General features: G+C 30.7%; 6 protein-coding genes across 7 annotated transcripts; 3 read left to right on the top strand and 3 right to left on the bottom strand.

Annotated features, from left to right (window-relative positions):
• Nucleotides 1-398: 398 nt before the first annotated feature.
• LOC130898989 (myosin-3-like) lies at nucleotides 399-2,233 on the bottom strand. Its single transcript, XM_057808636.1, has 6 exons — nucleotides 2,155-2,233; nucleotides 1,898-2,099; nucleotides 1,604-1,697; nucleotides 993-1,194; nucleotides 688-840; nucleotides 399-610 (listed from the first exon to the last, which is right to left on the bottom strand). Exons 1-6 carry the CDS (start codon nucleotides 2,170-2,172, stop codon nucleotides 473-475), a joined length of 807 nt encoding a protein of 268 aa, XP_057664619.1. The 5' UTR covers nucleotides 2,173-2,233; the 3' UTR covers nucleotides 399-472.
• A 264-nt stretch (nucleotides 2,234-2,497) lies between these two features.
• LOC130898992 (MAPK regulated corepressor interacting protein 2) lies at nucleotides 2,498-3,404 on the bottom strand. 2 transcript variants are annotated; one of them, XM_057808639.1, is made up of 6 exons: nucleotides 3,384-3,404; nucleotides 3,251-3,334; nucleotides 3,116-3,191; nucleotides 2,955-3,055; nucleotides 2,853-2,903; nucleotides 2,498-2,803 (listed from the first exon to the last, which is right to left on the bottom strand). In XM_057808639.1, exons 2-6 carry the CDS (start codon nucleotides 3,300-3,302, stop codon nucleotides 2,670-2,672), a joined length of 414 nt encoding a protein of 137 aa, XP_057664622.1. In that variant the 5' UTR covers nucleotides 3,303-3,334; nucleotides 3,384-3,404; the 3' UTR covers nucleotides 2,498-2,669. The 2 variants fall into 2 exon arrangements, with proteins under 2 accessions (XP_057664622.1, XP_057664621.1); XM_057808638.1 differs by lacking the exon at nucleotides 3,384-3,404 and having other exon boundaries at nucleotides 3,251-3,367.
• A 295-nt stretch (nucleotides 3,405-3,699) lies between these two features.
• LOC130898990 (active regulator of SIRT1-like) lies at nucleotides 3,700-4,750 on the top strand. The gene is made up of 4 exons (XM_057808637.1): nucleotides 3,700-3,911; nucleotides 3,970-4,053; nucleotides 4,107-4,267; nucleotides 4,372-4,750. Exons 1-4 carry the CDS (start codon nucleotides 3,851-3,853, stop codon nucleotides 4,486-4,488), a joined length of 423 nt encoding a protein of 140 aa, XP_057664620.1. The 5' UTR covers nucleotides 3,700-3,850; the 3' UTR covers nucleotides 4,489-4,750.
• LOC130898985 (protein virilizer) lies at nucleotides 4,725-15,103 on the bottom strand. The gene is made up of 8 exons (XM_057808632.1): nucleotides 14,963-15,103; nucleotides 14,622-14,913; nucleotides 14,350-14,564; nucleotides 10,279-14,292; nucleotides 8,323-8,580; nucleotides 5,173-5,329; nucleotides 4,852-5,113; nucleotides 4,725-4,796 (listed from the first exon to the last, which is right to left on the bottom strand). The coding sequence occupies exons 1-8, from the start codon at nucleotides 15,017-15,019 to the stop codon at nucleotides 4,757-4,759; spliced, it is 5,295 nt and encodes a 1,764-aa protein (XP_057664615.1). The 5' UTR covers nucleotides 15,020-15,103; the 3' UTR covers nucleotides 4,725-4,756.
• LOC130898988 (mannose-6-phosphate isomerase) lies at nucleotides 5,648-7,068 on the top strand. Its single transcript, XM_057808635.1, has 3 exons — nucleotides 5,648-6,275; nucleotides 6,331-6,677; nucleotides 6,728-7,068. The coding sequence occupies exons 1-3, from the start codon at nucleotides 5,740-5,742 to the stop codon at nucleotides 7,027-7,029; spliced, it is 1,185 nt and encodes a 394-aa protein (XP_057664618.1). The 5' UTR covers nucleotides 5,648-5,739; the 3' UTR covers nucleotides 7,030-7,068.
• Nucleotides 15,104-15,498: 395 nt separating the features above from the next.
• On the top strand, nucleotides 15,499-16,575 carry LOC130898993 (epimerase family protein SDR39U1). The gene is made up of 3 exons (XM_057808640.1): nucleotides 15,499-15,574; nucleotides 15,627-16,315; nucleotides 16,367-16,575. Exons 1-3 carry the CDS (start codon nucleotides 15,547-15,549, stop codon nucleotides 16,559-16,561), a joined length of 912 nt encoding a protein of 303 aa, XP_057664623.1. The 5' UTR covers nucleotides 15,499-15,546; the 3' UTR covers nucleotides 16,562-16,575.
• Nucleotides 16,576-17,243: the final 668 nt, after the last annotated feature.

The following is a 17,243-nucleotide window of genomic DNA, read 5'->3' on the forward strand; positions in this document are numbered from 1 at the left end:
CTTATTTAATTTATTTAAATTCGCCGTTTAGTTCACTTTTTTTCTATCCTGATATGTTTACTACGATATCAAATTATTTACTAACCTTTCGCCTGCTAGAAGCTCATTTTTTTAAGGTGAATCTATAAACTCATATGCCCGCGTTGGCGAACATAAATTAAACTTGCATACCCAGCCAAAGTAGCAGACCATGTAACTGTATTGTCTGTGGTTAAAAAAAAAAAAATTCACAATAACTTAACCTTAAAATACGTATCAGTCATCTTATTCTTCTCTTATTGGTCTTGTTTAGCTCGATAATTGAGTGCGGCTTCAATAACTAAATAAACGTTGAAAACAAACCTTCTTTACAATATAACATATTCTTAATATAATTAACATAAATTTAAAGAAAGATAAACTGTTAACAATTTTTATTTCCAGATATCAATACAATAATGTATATTTATCCCTAATGATAATAAATATCTCGTTAATTTGAGCTCGTTCGTGACACAGAAGTCGAAACGTCATTCCGAGACGATCTTTTGACATTTAGCTTTGATTCTAAATACTCCATTTTTTGATGTAACTGAAAATTTTCGTACATTAAGTAGTTATTTTTACGCACCTACAAAAAAATAATCCATCAATTGCGTTTCTAAAATTAACAAAACAAATATAAATTCGTTTTAAAGTCATAGTTACTTCTTGTAACAATAACGCTTTCTCGGAATTTGAAGTGTTCTGTAATTGTTCACTTAAAATATCGTCCTTTTCCAATGACTGTTTGGTTAATACACTCACGAATCTGTTATGAACAAGTCGTAAAGTATCTCTTTCTTCTTTTAACTTTTCAATCTACAACGCGAATTTGAAATAAATAAAATCACGTTTGCAAGAAAATTGTTCCACCTCTAATAATACAGTACTAAAGGTGAGAACTGTTTTTTAAAATAATAATCGGAACGTAACTTTGTAACGGTTCCAAAACCTAAATTATTTATTTTTACCTTTCTATTTTTTCGGCTTTTTAATCTACTAATTTTTTCTAATAAATTCTTGAATTCCGTTTCGTATTTTTGTAAAATGAATTTGGCGTTTTCTATTTCTTCTTTTAATCGAGTATTTTCCGTTTGATATTTTCGTACTTCGTTCTGTCTTATATCTAGTATTTTTAATAAACCATTCTGGTTTGCAAGTAATTCTTCATATCTAAATAAAATGTGTCTAATATAACTCATTTTCAACCCACAAAGATAATTTGTATTAATCACGCATAAAAAACTCACTTACGAGGGTTAACTGAAAAGATTACAATCTAAAATTTTTTAATTAATATCATAAAAAAATGTGATATTAACAGTTTTTTGTACAAAAATCAACGTTGCCACGATGGTATTACATAATAATTATCACCTATTAGTGTATTATTCTATATCAATATTATTTGAGTCAATAAACTCTCAAATTGTGTATTCAAAATGGACGATATCGTACGTTTAAAAACAAGCGACGTAATCTACATGTTGTAGGTAGTTAAAAACTTTTTAAACAATCCACGTAATCACATATCGATTATATTAATTTAAATTGTTTAAATTTAAATAAAGTATTAACATACTTGTATTGTAAATGTACCAAGCTCATAGTATTACATGAAGTACTGGAATTCGATCTAGGCACATCTCTACCATTTTCACTTAGTTGCATCATACCTACAAGGTCATTGAACTCGATTACTACCCCTACGTGAATTTCACACATTTTCAAGTAATATTTGGATATATAACAATGAAAATAGAAGTTATGATAATAGAATGAAATAATTACAGAGTGATTACCAAAAATATAATCTTATAAATTAGGTATTCGGAAGAATCAGCGACATTAGAGTGAAACTTGACTTAATACTAACCTAAAAGTTGTTTATTTTCTGTTTGAGCTTCATTTAATTGATTCGTCATATTTTGTTTACTGATTTGATCTAACCGAATCATCAACAAAATTTGTCTGTCTAATTTAGCAGATTTGGAAAGGTTGTTTTCTAATTCTTCAATTAGGGCATAAATATTATTAAGTCGTTTTAGAAATTCCGTTTTTTCGGCACGATTTGTTACCTGAAATATCAATTTTATGGTGGTAATTCAGCACAATTTTGTGCTATTCACTAACCTTTCGATGGTTTATCATAAGATTTAATACAAAAACTGATACACAAGAAAAAAATTATTATAGGAATTGAGGTTAACAATGACATTGTCAAAAATAACTGTTTCCACGTCATTGTGTCATTTTTCTACTGAAGTAATTATTAAATACACCCTATATAGTATAATTTAGAGAACAAATAAAACTTGTACTAGGGGGACTTAGTATCATGTTTAAGAATAAGTAGGAATTGAAGAAATTTTTTGAAAAATATTAAAACAATTTCAAATTCGATTAAAATTTTCGTTAATTCGAGAAAAAATGACTTTGGTTCCCTAAAAATGAGATGTAAGGGAAAAAACGTGGAGACGGTTTTAAAAAAAATTTATTTAACAAATAACATGCAAATAAAACAATTGCATTAACAAAAAAAAAAACAACAAACTTCTCTATATAATAACAAACAGTGTCTAATAAATAAAAAAATCGTATTTGAGGATAAAATTTATCTAAAAAAAAACATTGAGATAAATGGTAGACTAATTTTTTTGCGTTTCTGGATTAGTAACATAAGCAAACAGTCGTTTACCCCACCACGATTCTAAGTCAAAGGGTCTAAAATCTTGAAGTGATATACATGGTCCATCTTCATAATAACAAACTGATGGTTCACCTAAAAAGTAGAAATTAATCGTATAATCTAAGGAAAGGAAATTTTTTACCTTCGTTTCGTTCTGCACTTTCTTCAAATTCGGCACAAACTGAATTCCATGCTAAAAATTAATATTTTATCGAAGCACTCAACATATCTTATGATTACTTACATTCGTGGATGAAATTTATAATTTCTTCATGCTGGGGCGTAATTTGATTATGTTTTGGACTAGAAGGTGATGACTTTTTATGAAAAACTGGCTTTGGACCACTGAAAAAAATTATTTATTCATTATACTATTATACTTATATTATAATTGATACTACTTACTTTTTATAATCATTATCTTCATTTTCGGTCACTTTTTTATTCGGTTCTCTCAGATTTTCTATATTTTGTGGAATACCTGAAACACAACAAATATTTTTAAGAATATAGTTATTATTATATTAATTGAAAATATACCTCTTCTTGTCGTTTTTGCAACAAATTTACTAGTTCCTTTGACATTGTACATTTTGAAAATAAAAATAATAAAAAACACTTAACCTAAAATAATCATTACGAATTATGATGAAAATTAGACATTAATACCAACCTTATAAAAACGTAATAAAACTATTTACTAACTTAAAACGAAACGTTATTTAGTTGTAGCCATAAATATATACTATAATTATTAATCGAATATTTTGGATAGTTTTTTTTGTAAATTGACGTTATAAAAATATGAATGTTTTTGTTTATCTAGAAAACTAAATACACGAGACCATTGTTTTTAATGGAGAAGAATAATTTTGGTTAGTATTATATTTACGAAAGTAGTGAAAATGAGCTCTTATCTAGTTTAGGGTTTATAAATTATAGATCCGCAGAATGATAAAATTAATTACTATGATAATATATAACTTTCAAACAGCTTTGAAAAGATTATCAATAGATGGGAAGTAGTTGATTTGTTGACATAGAAAATCAAATATACGAAACTAAAGTCTTTAATAAAAGAAGAATGTCAAGCGTCAAATAAATCTGATTTTGGTTAGTATATTTACAAATGTAGTGAAAATGAGTGCATCTCTAGTTCGTAGGGGTTTACAAATTGTAGATCCACAGTATGATAAACCCAGTTAGTATAATGTAATATTAGAATTTTTTATGTTTGTAATTTATAATATGTATTTCAGATAAAAGGAAAAAGAAATCTGATGTATTTACCCTTGCTCCCCAGAATAACAAGTTGATCAAAAAAGTTCGAAAACAGGGAAAAGGTGAATTAAAACTCAGTTTATTCACAAATTTTATTAATAGTATTCGGTTTTAGAGTTTAAAATAAATTTATTATCCACTGAAAAGAAATTAACAGTAACTGAAGCAAGAAAAAATAATAAATCAAAGGAAAAACTACTTGAAGAGAATCTACGAAAGTTAAAACGAATTAAAAAAGCTAGTCGAGTACAATTAGATAAGAATTTAGTAAAACAGGTAACGTTTCAGATATTTCGAAGCCTAATTGTAAAAACTTCCATATTTTTTTCAAAATTACAAGAAGAATTGACAAATTATCGATTTTATTATTTTTTTATTAGATAATTGATAGGGCGGTAAATAAGCGACCAATAAGGAAAATTAAACCCAAAACGGAGAAGAAAACGGCATTTACAGAAGAAGATTTCAAAAAATTTGAAGAGGAATATCTCAATTAACAATGGCAATTACAGATTGCACTTTAGGATATGTCCGACTAACATTCGGTTGTGGAATTTTACTACACATGTTCATCCAATTGATAATTTTGCCCATTTTACCCGTTGATCATAACCCCTTAGAAAAATACACACCAACGACAATGATACTCTTAATTTGTGGAACTTTTGGTTTAATTTTCATCGGATTTTTATCTTTATTTACAATAATTGTAATACATAGATCTAAATCTTAATTTTAATAAAAGAAATACATGAAAAATAGTATTTAATAAGGTCCTCTTCCTAATCCAGCTCCCCACCAAGGCCTGAAATCAACAAACAACGATAATTCCTATTTTTTAGAAAAATTCGCTAACTCACATTTGTCTGTACTGCATCGATCTTTCCGATGTCACAAAAGCCCTACCCCTCGTACCTCTAGCTATTCTCGTAGAAGCTAGAACTTCTCTACTCAATTTATTATATCCAGTAGGTCCGGTTGGTTGTGCTCCGCAAGTTTCTAAAGCGACAAAATCGTCTACGTGTAATGATGGCGGTCGAGATGTATTTGGAGGACGAGATCTAAACAAATCTGGTCTTTGGGGCACGCTTCGAGCGAATCCTCTAGCTCTCATTGGTGTTACTACAATTATTGATAAATTTTCGTAAACAAAAATTAGATTGAATGTGTCTAAAACCTACCGAACGGTTTTTTTAATTTTAAATTTACATCTTCCATTCTCTTTTTATCGTCCAAATTGTCATTTCTCGATATCCTACATAATTTTTCGATTTCTTTTATGATGTTGAAGTCTGGTCTTAAATTTTGTCGACAAATTTCAATTAGATCACAATTTACCTTAAAAAATTTAAATCGGTCAAAGTAATCAAACTGCGATTATAAGTTTAGCCAGAATTTCTAGATACTTGAGGTTTAAGAAATTAAATTTAAAAAAAAAAATGAGAATATTCATGAAAGTATATGAAAAAAAAAACTCCATAGATTTTGCAAAAAATTTATAAGATTTATTTCAGGAAATCGAATGCAAAAATTAAGCAAAATCCGTAGATTATAACATTTTTGAATCGATAAATCAAAAAATTAACCTATTTACATAGTATTACACCAAATATTTCCCAAAAATAACAATTAAATTATTCATCGTCATTTAACTACAGTTGTAAGTTTAGACAGAATCTCTAAATGTCAAATTTTAGAGGTTATAGATAAAAAGGTTGTTTGTAGGTTGATTTAAATTTTAATAAAAAATGGAATTGTCGTGTAAAGTACAAGAATACGATTGGGGTAAAAGGGGATCACAAAGTGCTGTAGCACAATTACTAAAAAAAAGAAACCTCGATGTTAAAATAGATGAATGTAAACCTTACGCCGAATTATGGATGGGAACTCACGTAAACGCCCCATCTATTATTAAAGAAACGGGAGAGCTTTTATCAGATTATATTGATAAGAACCCGAAGGTGTTAGGTGAAAAAGTAGCCGAAATTTTTAATAACCAATTACCGTTTTTATTTAAAATTTTATCTGTTAATAAAGCTTTGTCAATACAAGCTCATCCTACTAAACAACACGCGATTGAGTTGAATAAAAAGTTTCCCGATATTTATAAAGATCCGAATCATAAACCCGAAATGGCCATAGCTTTAACACCTTTCGAAGCAATGTGCGGTTTCAGAAACCCACGAGAAATAAGAGAATTCATAACTCACCTTCCAGAATTGGAAAATATAACAAGATCTAAAGACGAAGTGGATGATGTTAAATTTTTAGAAAAATCCTTCAGGTAAGACAAATTTTCGTCCAATAACAGTATAATCACGTTAAAACATATATTTTAGAGCAATATTAACTTGTGAAAAAGATTTAGTGGCTAAAACGATAGAATCTTTAAAAACGAGATTTGCTAATCTCGAAAAATGCGAACGAGATAAATATTTGTCGTCACTTCTCGATAAACTAAATTCTCAATTCCCCAATGATAATGGAGTATTGATGGTTTATTTTCTTAATTACATTAAATTACAACCATCGGAAGCGATATATCTCGCTGCTAATAAACCCCATGCTTATATTTATGGTGACTGTGTTGAAATGATGGCTTCTTCAGATAACGTCGTAAGAGCGGGCTTAACCCCAAAATTACGAGACGTTCAGACACTTTTAACAATGCTAGACTACACGGAGGGTTAGTAAAATAAAATTTTGATGGCGCAAAATGAAAATTCCGATTTTTAGATTTGACTCAAGATAGTCGGTTTAAACCGCAAGTGGAGAATGAGTATACAACGTTATACAAACCTCCAGTACAAGAATTCGCTGTTGTTAGGATAAAACTACCGAAATCTATTAGAAAATATACTATACCGAAAAGGGATAGCGCTAGTATAATAATAGTTATTGATGGTACTGGGAAAAGTGTCGACAAGGAAGTTGTACCTGGATTAATTTTGTTTTTAGCAGCCCAAGAGGTTTTAGAAATAATCGAGGTTTATTCGGAAAGCATATTGATGTATCAAGGGTTTACCAATGTTGAATAATTGATATTTTATGTTGTTGATAATAAAATTTCAATAGACTTTGTTTTTGTTTCAATTACAACTCTCAGTGTAGGTTAATAAAGTTTGTATCGAAAAAAATGTGTTGGTGTACCTTACACCAATTTTAATTTATGAAATTTCTTGAACAGGTAACGCAAATTTCGTAATTTACTAAAAAGGTAACGCAAATATTGTTGGAATTTCCAGAAGAAATGATAGAATATCGTGAAAATTCGCAAATTTTTGTAAAAAATTACGCAACAATCTTTAAAATTAAGAAATTTCTTGAGAAGGCAACGCAAAAATTCAAAAAATTTTGTAATGTCTGGGAAAGGTAACAGCAAAATCGTTGAAATTAATAAATTTATTGAAAAGGTAACGCAAAAATCGTTGATATCGAGAAATTTCTTGAAAAGGTAACGCAAAAATCGTTGATATCGAGAAATTTCTTGAAAAGGTAACGCAAAAATCGTTGATATTGAGAAATTTCTTGAAAAGGTAACGCAAAATTTTTTGAAATTTTATAACTTATTAAAAAGGCAACGAATATATAGTTGAAATTTCCACGTAAACTAATGAAAATTCGCAAATTTTTCAAAAAAAAAAAAACACAACAATTGTTTAAATTTCGTAATTTCTGGAAAACGTAACGCAAAAATCGTTGAATTTGAGAAGTTTCTTGAAAAGGTAACGCAAAAATCGTTAAAATTGAGATATTTCTTGAAAAGGTAACGCAAAACTTGGAAATTTCGTAATTTATTGAAAAGGTAACAAATATATTGTTGAAAATAACGCACAATAGTTTAAATTCCGTAATTTTTTAAAAGGTAACGCAAAAATCGTTAAAATCTCTTGGAAAGGTAATGCAAACATTTAGGAAAATTTTGTAAATTATTGAAAAGGCAACGGATATATTGTTGAATTTTCCATGAAAAGTAATACAAAATTGTGAAAATTCACACATCTTTGGAAAAATAACGCAACCATTGTTCAAATTTCGTAATTTCTGTGAAAGGAAACGTAAAAATCGTTAAAGTTGAGATATTTCTTGAAAAGGTAACGCAAAACTGTAGAAATTCCCAAGAAAATGCGAAACCATGAAAATTCAGAAATTTCTTAAAAAAAATTGTTTGAATTTTATAATATCTGAGAAAAGTAACGCAAAAATTTTGGAAATTTCCAGGGAAAAAAATGCAAAACCGTAGAAATTCACAAATTTCAGGAAAATTTCGTAATTTCTTCGATATTTTTAACAAAATAAAATATTACCGTGAAGCAGAACTAATTACTTACATGTTCCGAATCGTTTTCTCCTTCATCTGTCGGCAAACCTAACCAATAAGTACTAGTGAGTCTTTCGTCGCAAGCGTCGGAAGAACTAAATACCAATCGTTTAGAAAATTGCACCAACAGACTTTCTGGTGCTGGTAGATTAGTTTCCACAATCGGATTCGATTCTTTATTAGCGTCGACACCGTCTTGGAGGAGTTTTAATAAAGCCGTTAAACCCTCTAGGAAACTTTCGTAGGTTTTGTTTTCCTCCACGGTTTCCTAAAAACCGCCGGATATAAATTATACATACCGGGTTTATCGGTATACAGATTTCTTATCTTCCGAGAATAAGTGGCAACGTGGCTATTAGAAAGAAATATTCAAATGAATTAGATATTTTATTATTTGTAATGAAAATTCATCGATTTGTGGTGTTTTAGAGTGATTTTAAATTGTTTTAAATTTATAATAAAAAAGAAGGTTAGGTTATTGTGAGTATATGTAACGTCAAACCGATCTCTCACGATTATGAACGATTCTATATTCCGTTTGATGAATGATACAAAAAGAATCGAATAACATTTTCTACGCAAAATGATTTCGATTCTTTTATAAAAATTGGAAACTATTTTAATTTGTTTAAAAGAATTACAAATTCTTTTCAAAGAAATCGATTATTAATTATTCACGAAAATTAAATAGTAAATAATATTTCTATTCACTTTCGATTAATACAATTCAAGAAATGAATCGATTTTTGATCAAATGAATTCTCGTATAATCTAAGGATAAAGTTGGTTGACCATAATATGTAACGTCAAACCGATCTTTCACGATTATGAACGATTCTATATTCCGTTGGATGAATGACACAAAAAGAATCGAATAACATAATGTACACAAAACGATTTCGATTCTTTTATAAAAATTGAAAACAATTTAAATTTTTTTAAAAGAATTATAAATGCTTAATAATAAATCAAATAGTTAATAACGTTTCTATTCACTTCGATAATTTAAATTCAATAATTGGAATCGATTTTTGATCAAATGAATTCTCGAATAATCTAAGGATAAAGTTGATTGACAGGACAGTTACGTCGTTCGACGTTGCCACATTGATCTTAATATCGGTAACAATGACAATTTTTTTGAAAGAGTAAACATAGTTTATATATTGAAGTATTCCGAAATAAAATTGTAATTATTTTAGAAGATTTGAAATAGAAAACTTAGAGCAAAAAAAGCTAGTTCTAATAACAGGCGAATGAAAAAAAATAATCAACTGATCAAATCGAGTGAAAGATCACGTCTAAATTGTTTTCGACGTTGCCATATTGATTTTAAAATACGACGATTACAAGGAAATCAGTCTTACGGAAAAAATAAGATATAAGTTACAGGGGACGATAAGAAAGTAACTTTATGATAAAAAATAATCGGAAGGATTGAAAACGTTTTGAAATTTAGGAGAAAACGGGAAGGAAACGTGATATTTAGGCCGGAAAAGGGAAATAAATGATGATTGTTGACACACACACACACGCGCGTGCGCGTATGAAATCCCGACATTCCACCACTTCCTTATCCTCTACTTTAAGTTTTATGGAAGATTTCGTGGGTCTTTTTTTTTTTGTTAGAGTTACACTTTCGTCTTTTTGGTCTGGACGTTTTAATATGTGCGGTTTCGCTGCCTTTTCAGGCTTCTTCCGCAAGAAAAGGTCTCAACCGAGTGGCGCTTGCAACGATAACTTCGCACTTGCTAATGAAGTGCGAAGTTACCGTCTTGGGGATACGTTCGGAAAATCTGGGATCTTGGAGGAATTTTTTTTGTTTTTACGATTGTTTAGGGCGGTAATGAGATAAAAAAAAACCCACCAACGAACGTTTATCTCGAAAATACTTTAGTTCAATCAAACGGGAAACGAAGAAAACGATTTAGAACGGCTGATAAATACTAAAAAAGAAAAAAATCACCTTTAAAATTTTTTCGCATTTCTTCAACGGATGTTGCTCGTTATCTTCGCCGCTTCTCCATCCGACGATATTCCTCAATTCCTCCGACGAAAGTTTAATTTTCCTTGGAGAATACGGCAAATTACCGTCAGATTCTTCTTCGACGTTAACGCACACCCTCAAAAATTCCACCGACGTATTCAATGTAGACAAACATTCCCTATTATCTTTGGAAAAATTATCGGCCAATTTATTCAAAACCGGTAGGAAAAGATCGTTTTTTTTGAGTAGATTATCTTTAAGGTGCGAAAAACCGTAATCGTGTTCGGTTAGCAACAACAAAGTTCTAACAATAGGTAAATAAGTGACGAAGGAATTTTCGTTGATAAGATGTTCGCCCATCATGTTAATATACATCAATAGATGTTCTTTTATAGGCATAGAATTAGCTAAATAACCGTCTTTGCTAGTACTACCGGTCTGAGTTAGAGTTATTTCCGTATCGCAAAAACTCTGCAATATACTCAATATACATTCTTGAGCTTGTACGTGACTATTATTGGTATTGATAATTTTCAATATTTCCCCGAAGGCCGGTATTAAATTAACGTATCTTTCTTCGGTTTTCGAAGTTACCGTACTATTAGAATGTAACAGATGCAATACGGCACATTTTATAGTATTCTGAGTTACTAAACACGCTAAAAAATTCAATAATCTCGCTATATGAGAATTGCACGGTGATATTTTGGCGTTTTCTTTCGGTACTACGGCGTCGTATACGTTATCCAACACTCCCCTAGCTATCATAACCGCCGAATTAGCCGCCAAATCCGCTATCTGTACGCAAATACGTCTCAGTAGATTCAATAATTGAGTTTGCGTCGAAATACACAATATATTAACAGTATCTTGTATTATAGTAGTGTGAGGATGTAAATGCGCCGACCACAATTTCCTCAAATTCATTATCCACGATATTTCGTCGTCGCTAATATCCTCGATAGTTTGTAACGGTAATGGTAACGGTAACAATTCGGAAAAAATCAAAAGTCCCGATACGAACGTATGCGGTAATGATGTTATGTATTTAATAACCTCCCCGCACATTTTCGTCCACAAAGTTTTCGATAACGAATCCTTTTCGTTGACGCGTTCCGATACCGGTTGAGTATATACCAATAAAGTATCGACGATTTTAATTTTAACGCGTTGCGCGTCGAAATACACCGCCGAACTAACCGGGAAATTATTTAACAAATCGTAAGTTCGTAGTAGTATCGGTATGGCGGTTAAATCTTTGAAATTCGTATTTTGACATTGTATGACGTACGATAGCATCTGTTTTAGTAAAATCACCGAAGGTCTGATCGAATTGACGATAATCCAACCTTGATTAGCGGCTATTATCGACGAATGCAAACTCGGTTGTTCGTAATAATCGCAAATTTTTTGTAAAAATTTCGTTATAATCGAAGTACCGTCCAACGAAAACAATTGCAATATCACGTGTTTATATTTCAATTCGACGTAATCTGATAAATAATTTTCGTATAATTCGTCGTAAGGACGAATACCCAAATGTTCGATTATCCTTAAGGAAGTTATAATAGGACCGAGATTATGGGGGAAATTTTCCATATGTTTCACTATAGTTTCCACGAAAATCGAAATATTATCGTACGATAAATAAATTATATTTTCGAAAGGTAATAAATAATATTTTAATTCGGTGATTTTGTTATTTTCGTTGTCGTCGAATAACATATTATAATTACATAAATGTAATAATAATTTCGAATGTTTTTCTAATAGGGGTACGTTTGATACGACCGTTACCGCTATATAAATCAAATCGATTATATAACCTACGGAAGGGGTGGTTTTTATACGGTTCAATATCATTTCCGGTTTATCTTTCGAAAAAATATAATCGAAAAATTGCAATAAACACAATATATTATCGTCCATACCTAATAATTCGGCGCACGTTATTTTACCGACCGGTTGGAACGTTAGACAGAATAAACCGTGTAAATTATCGATTATTTCCGGTTGATCCCAATCGTAATTCAATCGTTTACCTTTATCTAACAACGAATCGATATGGTACAACCCTCGTAATTTATAAGAAATTTTTAAACCTAATTTTTGATCGATATTATCGTAATCGTCGAAATTTTTTATGAAAAATTTCACTAAAACGTTCGTCGTTTCGATATTATCGTATAAATATTTCAAACTATCGGATCGTGTTAAAAATATCGATAATACCTCGTATATAGGAGTTTTGATTAAAGGTAAATTCATAGTAGTCGAATGCGTCAATAATAACAAAAATATTTCCAATAAATCGAACATTTTAAAATAATTAATTAAAATATTATCGTTATTATCTTTGATAATATCAAATTGCGACGCCACTGGTAAGAATCGTTTAGGTTGCGATAAAACGAACGGTCCCGTATTAACATAACCTAAAATTCGATTTAAACTTTTCGTTATAAAATTCATTTCCGTCGTAGATATTTCGTAGGTTATATCGCGTAATTTTATAACCGTTGCACGTAATTCCCGAAGCATTTCGTATAAATTCAATTTTCTTATTATAGAAATCAAAGCGAATTTCAATCTAACTAACGGATTATTCCGTATATAACCGATTAATTTGACGTAACCAATCGATTTTTTCCCTAATAACGAGTCGTCCCACAAAAATTTCTCGATTGCTAACTCGTGATGTAAATACGTATCTAAAGCTTTAAGTATCATCAATTTTATGGATAACGCCATGAATTCTTGTTCGTACAAATTAATTAATTGATGGTGTACGTTGAAATTACTGCCCAATAATAATTCGACGAAATCCCGACTGGTACAACAATAATCCGCTAACCTAACCCCACTTTTTAGATGTCGAATCTTATAAGTCGGTTGTTTTTGTAGGTTAGCCAATTCGTAATCGATGGAAATCTTCAACCAATCCGTTATAGTGGTAACTACACCCCTAACTTGTTCTACCAATTCTTTATCTTCCTTAGATAAATCATCAGATCTTATATGAATTGTTTCGATGTACATTTTCACTATATCACCATATATTTGATAACTACCGATGTTGTTTATCACTTTTTCGCTCAAATGTACAAATTCTTCCTTAATTTCGGTGTTTAGATCCTTAAAAACGTCCTTGTCGTATTTCGTGATGCTCGATTTGAAATAATCGTCTGCTATACTTATAATTGTTTTAAAATTTTCTTCTATATCGATACTGTTATTATTTATAAGAAACTTTCTCTTTTTAGGATATCTGATCAATTCGTTCACCCCTGGTACGAATAATTTGATTAAATCGTCCGTATTAGTATAAGCGGTATAATCAAATTCCATATCCTGATAGTGATCGGGATCATCAAGGATGTCTTCATCGCTTAATATTGGTTCGAATTCTTCGACGTCTAATTGTAGGGGTTCTTCTACTGGTGTTTCCTTCACCGGACTAACTTTTACTTCCTCGTTGGCTTCGTTTATTTCAATATCCTCTTGTTGGGGGTTTGCCGGTTCTTCTACTTTATTTTCAGTGTGTTCTTGAACGTGAGGTGTATGCGGTCTTTTTGGGGAATGATTAGGCGGAGTTCTAGGTCGTTTTCTATCCTCCCTGTCTTCGTTTCTATTATAAGATCTTCTATAATTATCGTCGTGTTTGTATTGTCGATCGCGTTCGTGTATTCTTTCCCTATCATTCCATTCGACTTCCGTTCTTTCAATACGGTAATCCGGTTCGTGTTCTTGCCAATTAACCTCTTGTTCTCTTTCAGTTTCTCTGTAATCGCGTAATTGTCGATCTTTACTTTCCGATCTGGTGTAACGTTTACGGTCGATTTCAGAACGATCTCTAGAATGATCCCGGTCTCCTTCTCTACGAGTTTTGTTGTCCCATTCAGTCTCCGGAGTGTGATGGTAACTTCTAGGATCTTTAGGAACGTCCGGGTAGTAGTCAAAGTCTTGAACATATTGCTCCGGTTGAGTAAATTGCTAATATTTCAATAAAATAATCAATAATAATGAAAATAATAAAAAAAAATATCATACTTGATAAGGAGTAGTTTGTTGAGCAGTATAATCGATAGGAACCGCATCTTGAGGCCACTCGGTATCAAGTGGTGAACCAGAACAAATTTGTTGATTATCCTGTATAACATTAGTTTGATTCGTTAAAGAAGGATTAACGACAGGTTGAATAATCTGTTCAGCTATATTCTTAGTAAGAGTTCCATATACAGCAAGCGTTATAGTAGTATACCATCCTGAATTAAATTAAATATACAATAAAACAAAAACACATCTTTTTTTAAAACTAATACCTCTAAGAACAAGTCCATCAGTAGGTATTTTCCTGACGGTATCATTTGGAACGCAATCCAAGTTGATACAACCGTTTTGATCGTATTTAAAACCACCCAAAGTTTCGAACGTGCTAGCTCCCGTTTTACCTAAATCGTTCACGAAAAATTCAATATCGAATTGACTGGGATTCGTTGCACCCAATCTAACACCTCCAGGAAAATCTGCTTGTACTCTAGCTCCCAGAGGAATAATTCTTACTTCGACAACATAGACTGGTTTAGGAAATTGCACCAAATCTAGATTAATTTCCTGGAATAAATATAACGTTAACGTGCTCAATGTTGGATATCAAATATACCTCTGAGTTATCGTGAGCAAATGTATCGAAAAATAGTAATTCTACTGATTCCGACATTGTATTTTTTTCATTACTCCATACACAATTTGAAAGTATGGTTTTAAACAACTGTTGTGGCTTTTAATTGTTGACATGTTATTCGTCTTCTTTTTTTATTCGATGCCGTGACTCCTCTGACATAGTACTTTCAGTCATAAATTTGAGTAAAAAGGAAATTTTAGTTTTCATATAATTTATTATTATGTAATTTCGTAAACCACTAATATCAAAATTGAATATAAAAAATTAAAATACATCATTGTATACTTTTACAATAACAAAACAATGACATGTCACTAATATGAAATGTAAATTATTCTATTATTTTGCTTTGAAATATACAAAATATCAAAATTTGTAATTTTTCATTCATATTCATCGTCTATTCATAGATAATTTACGTAAATTGAAAAAAGAAAAGTTGATTGGAATATTTCTTCGTCAAAGATATTTATTTAAAAAAAAGAAGAAGAATTAGTATTAACCTTACAAAAATATTTTAACGTTCTGTGGTACTTTATTTTTAAATTAAAACATTTTACATAATGTCACCAACTGGAAGTATTCTAGTTGGTAAATATAAGAAAAATTATTTTTACGGTAAATATTTAAATGCCTGTTGCAGGTGGTGGGACCGGATTTATAGGAAAATCTCTTTGTAATCTTTTGAAACAAAAAGGATATGGTACCACTGTGATATCTCGTATGCCGGGCGTCCAAAGAGTTTCTTGGAATGAATTACAACAATTGGGTCTACCGAAAAATACAAGAGCCGTAGTTAATTTAGCCGGACAAAATGTTATGGACGTAACCAGAAGATGGACCGCCGGTTTTAAACAAAATATCATTCATTCTCGAGTTAATACTACGAAAACTCTTGCAGCTTTGATCGATAAATCAGAAGAAAAACCCCCCGTTTTTATCGTTATTTCCGGTGTAGGAGCCTATAAACCGGATAATAGCTACGAATATACAGAAGATAGTTGTGTAAAACCTTATGATTTTTTTTCAGAGCTATGTAAAGATTGGGAAGAAGCGGCGCAATTTCAAGATAGCGAAACGAAACGAAAATGTAGGATAGTGAAAATTCGTAGCGGTGTAGTTTTAGGTAGAGACGGAGGAATGATCAAACAATTATATCTCCCATTCTTTTTGGGTCTTGGGGGACCAGTGGGAGACGGTTCGCAGTTTTTGCCTTGGATTCATATCGACGATTTGATTAATTTGATTATTTTTGCGATAGAAAATCCTTTAGTTGAGGGTGTTTTGAATGGTGTTGCGGAAAAACCGTGTACGAATATGCAGTTTACTAAAGTGAGTCGAATTAATTTTTTTGTTATATAATGTGATTTACGTTTATTTCAGGCGTTCGCGAAAGCTCTTCGAAGACCGGCCTTAATTCCTATTCCGAGTTTCGTTTTTAACGCTTTACTCGATAAAGAGAGGGCCGTTATGCTTACAGAAGGCCAAAAAGTGATTCCGAAGAAGACACTCTCACTTGGATTTCGCTATAAATATCCTGATATAGAAACAGCTTGTAATGAAATTGTAAATAAATAAACTCGTCAACTATATGTTTTAATTAATTTTTTTAACCTAACAACAATTTTAATAATCTTTATGACAAAAAATAAAAACTTACATTTATATTGGCAGTTGTGAGGTTATGTACCTACAGAATTTGCTCCATTTGTTAATTGTTTCCAAACAAAAAGAAATAACAGGTAAGTAAAAATTTTGGAAATTGTAGAAAAGATATTTTTGGAATATAAAATTTTAATGCTATAATTTTTTTTATTACGTCAAATTTCTCAGTTATACGAGATTTAAAATCATTTTTTTTTTACTTCACTTCAATGTTTCATAAAAATATACATGACGAATAGTTTTTATTAATTAAAAGAAATAAACACTAATATAACGAAATACAACTGCAACTATTCAACGAAATGAATGACAATCATTTTAAATAAGCAATTTTAAGTATTTTGATAATATTGAATTGACAAAATCGTGAAGTGTAACCAACTTTCTAAGACTTAATTTCCCTTCTTGGAGTTAATCGTATTCACGTCTATAGATATTTAATTTGTTATATTGATTATAATAATCACTAAAAATATCGTCTTGTTAACGTGAAAATAGATCCTCAAGTTCATAATAACGTAAATTATGAATCATAACTTGATTAGAAGTAAAACAAACTACTAAAAACCGGCTGAATAGCCCTGGGAGCCGTGAC

The sequence above is a fragment of the Diorhabda carinulata genome, chromosome 10, assembly GCF_026250575.1.
Source record: "Diorhabda carinulata isolate Delta chromosome 10, icDioCari1.1, whole genome shotgun sequence".
In the NCBI taxonomy this organism is placed as follows: domain Eukaryota; kingdom Metazoa; phylum Arthropoda; class Insecta; order Coleoptera; family Chrysomelidae; genus Diorhabda; species Diorhabda carinulata.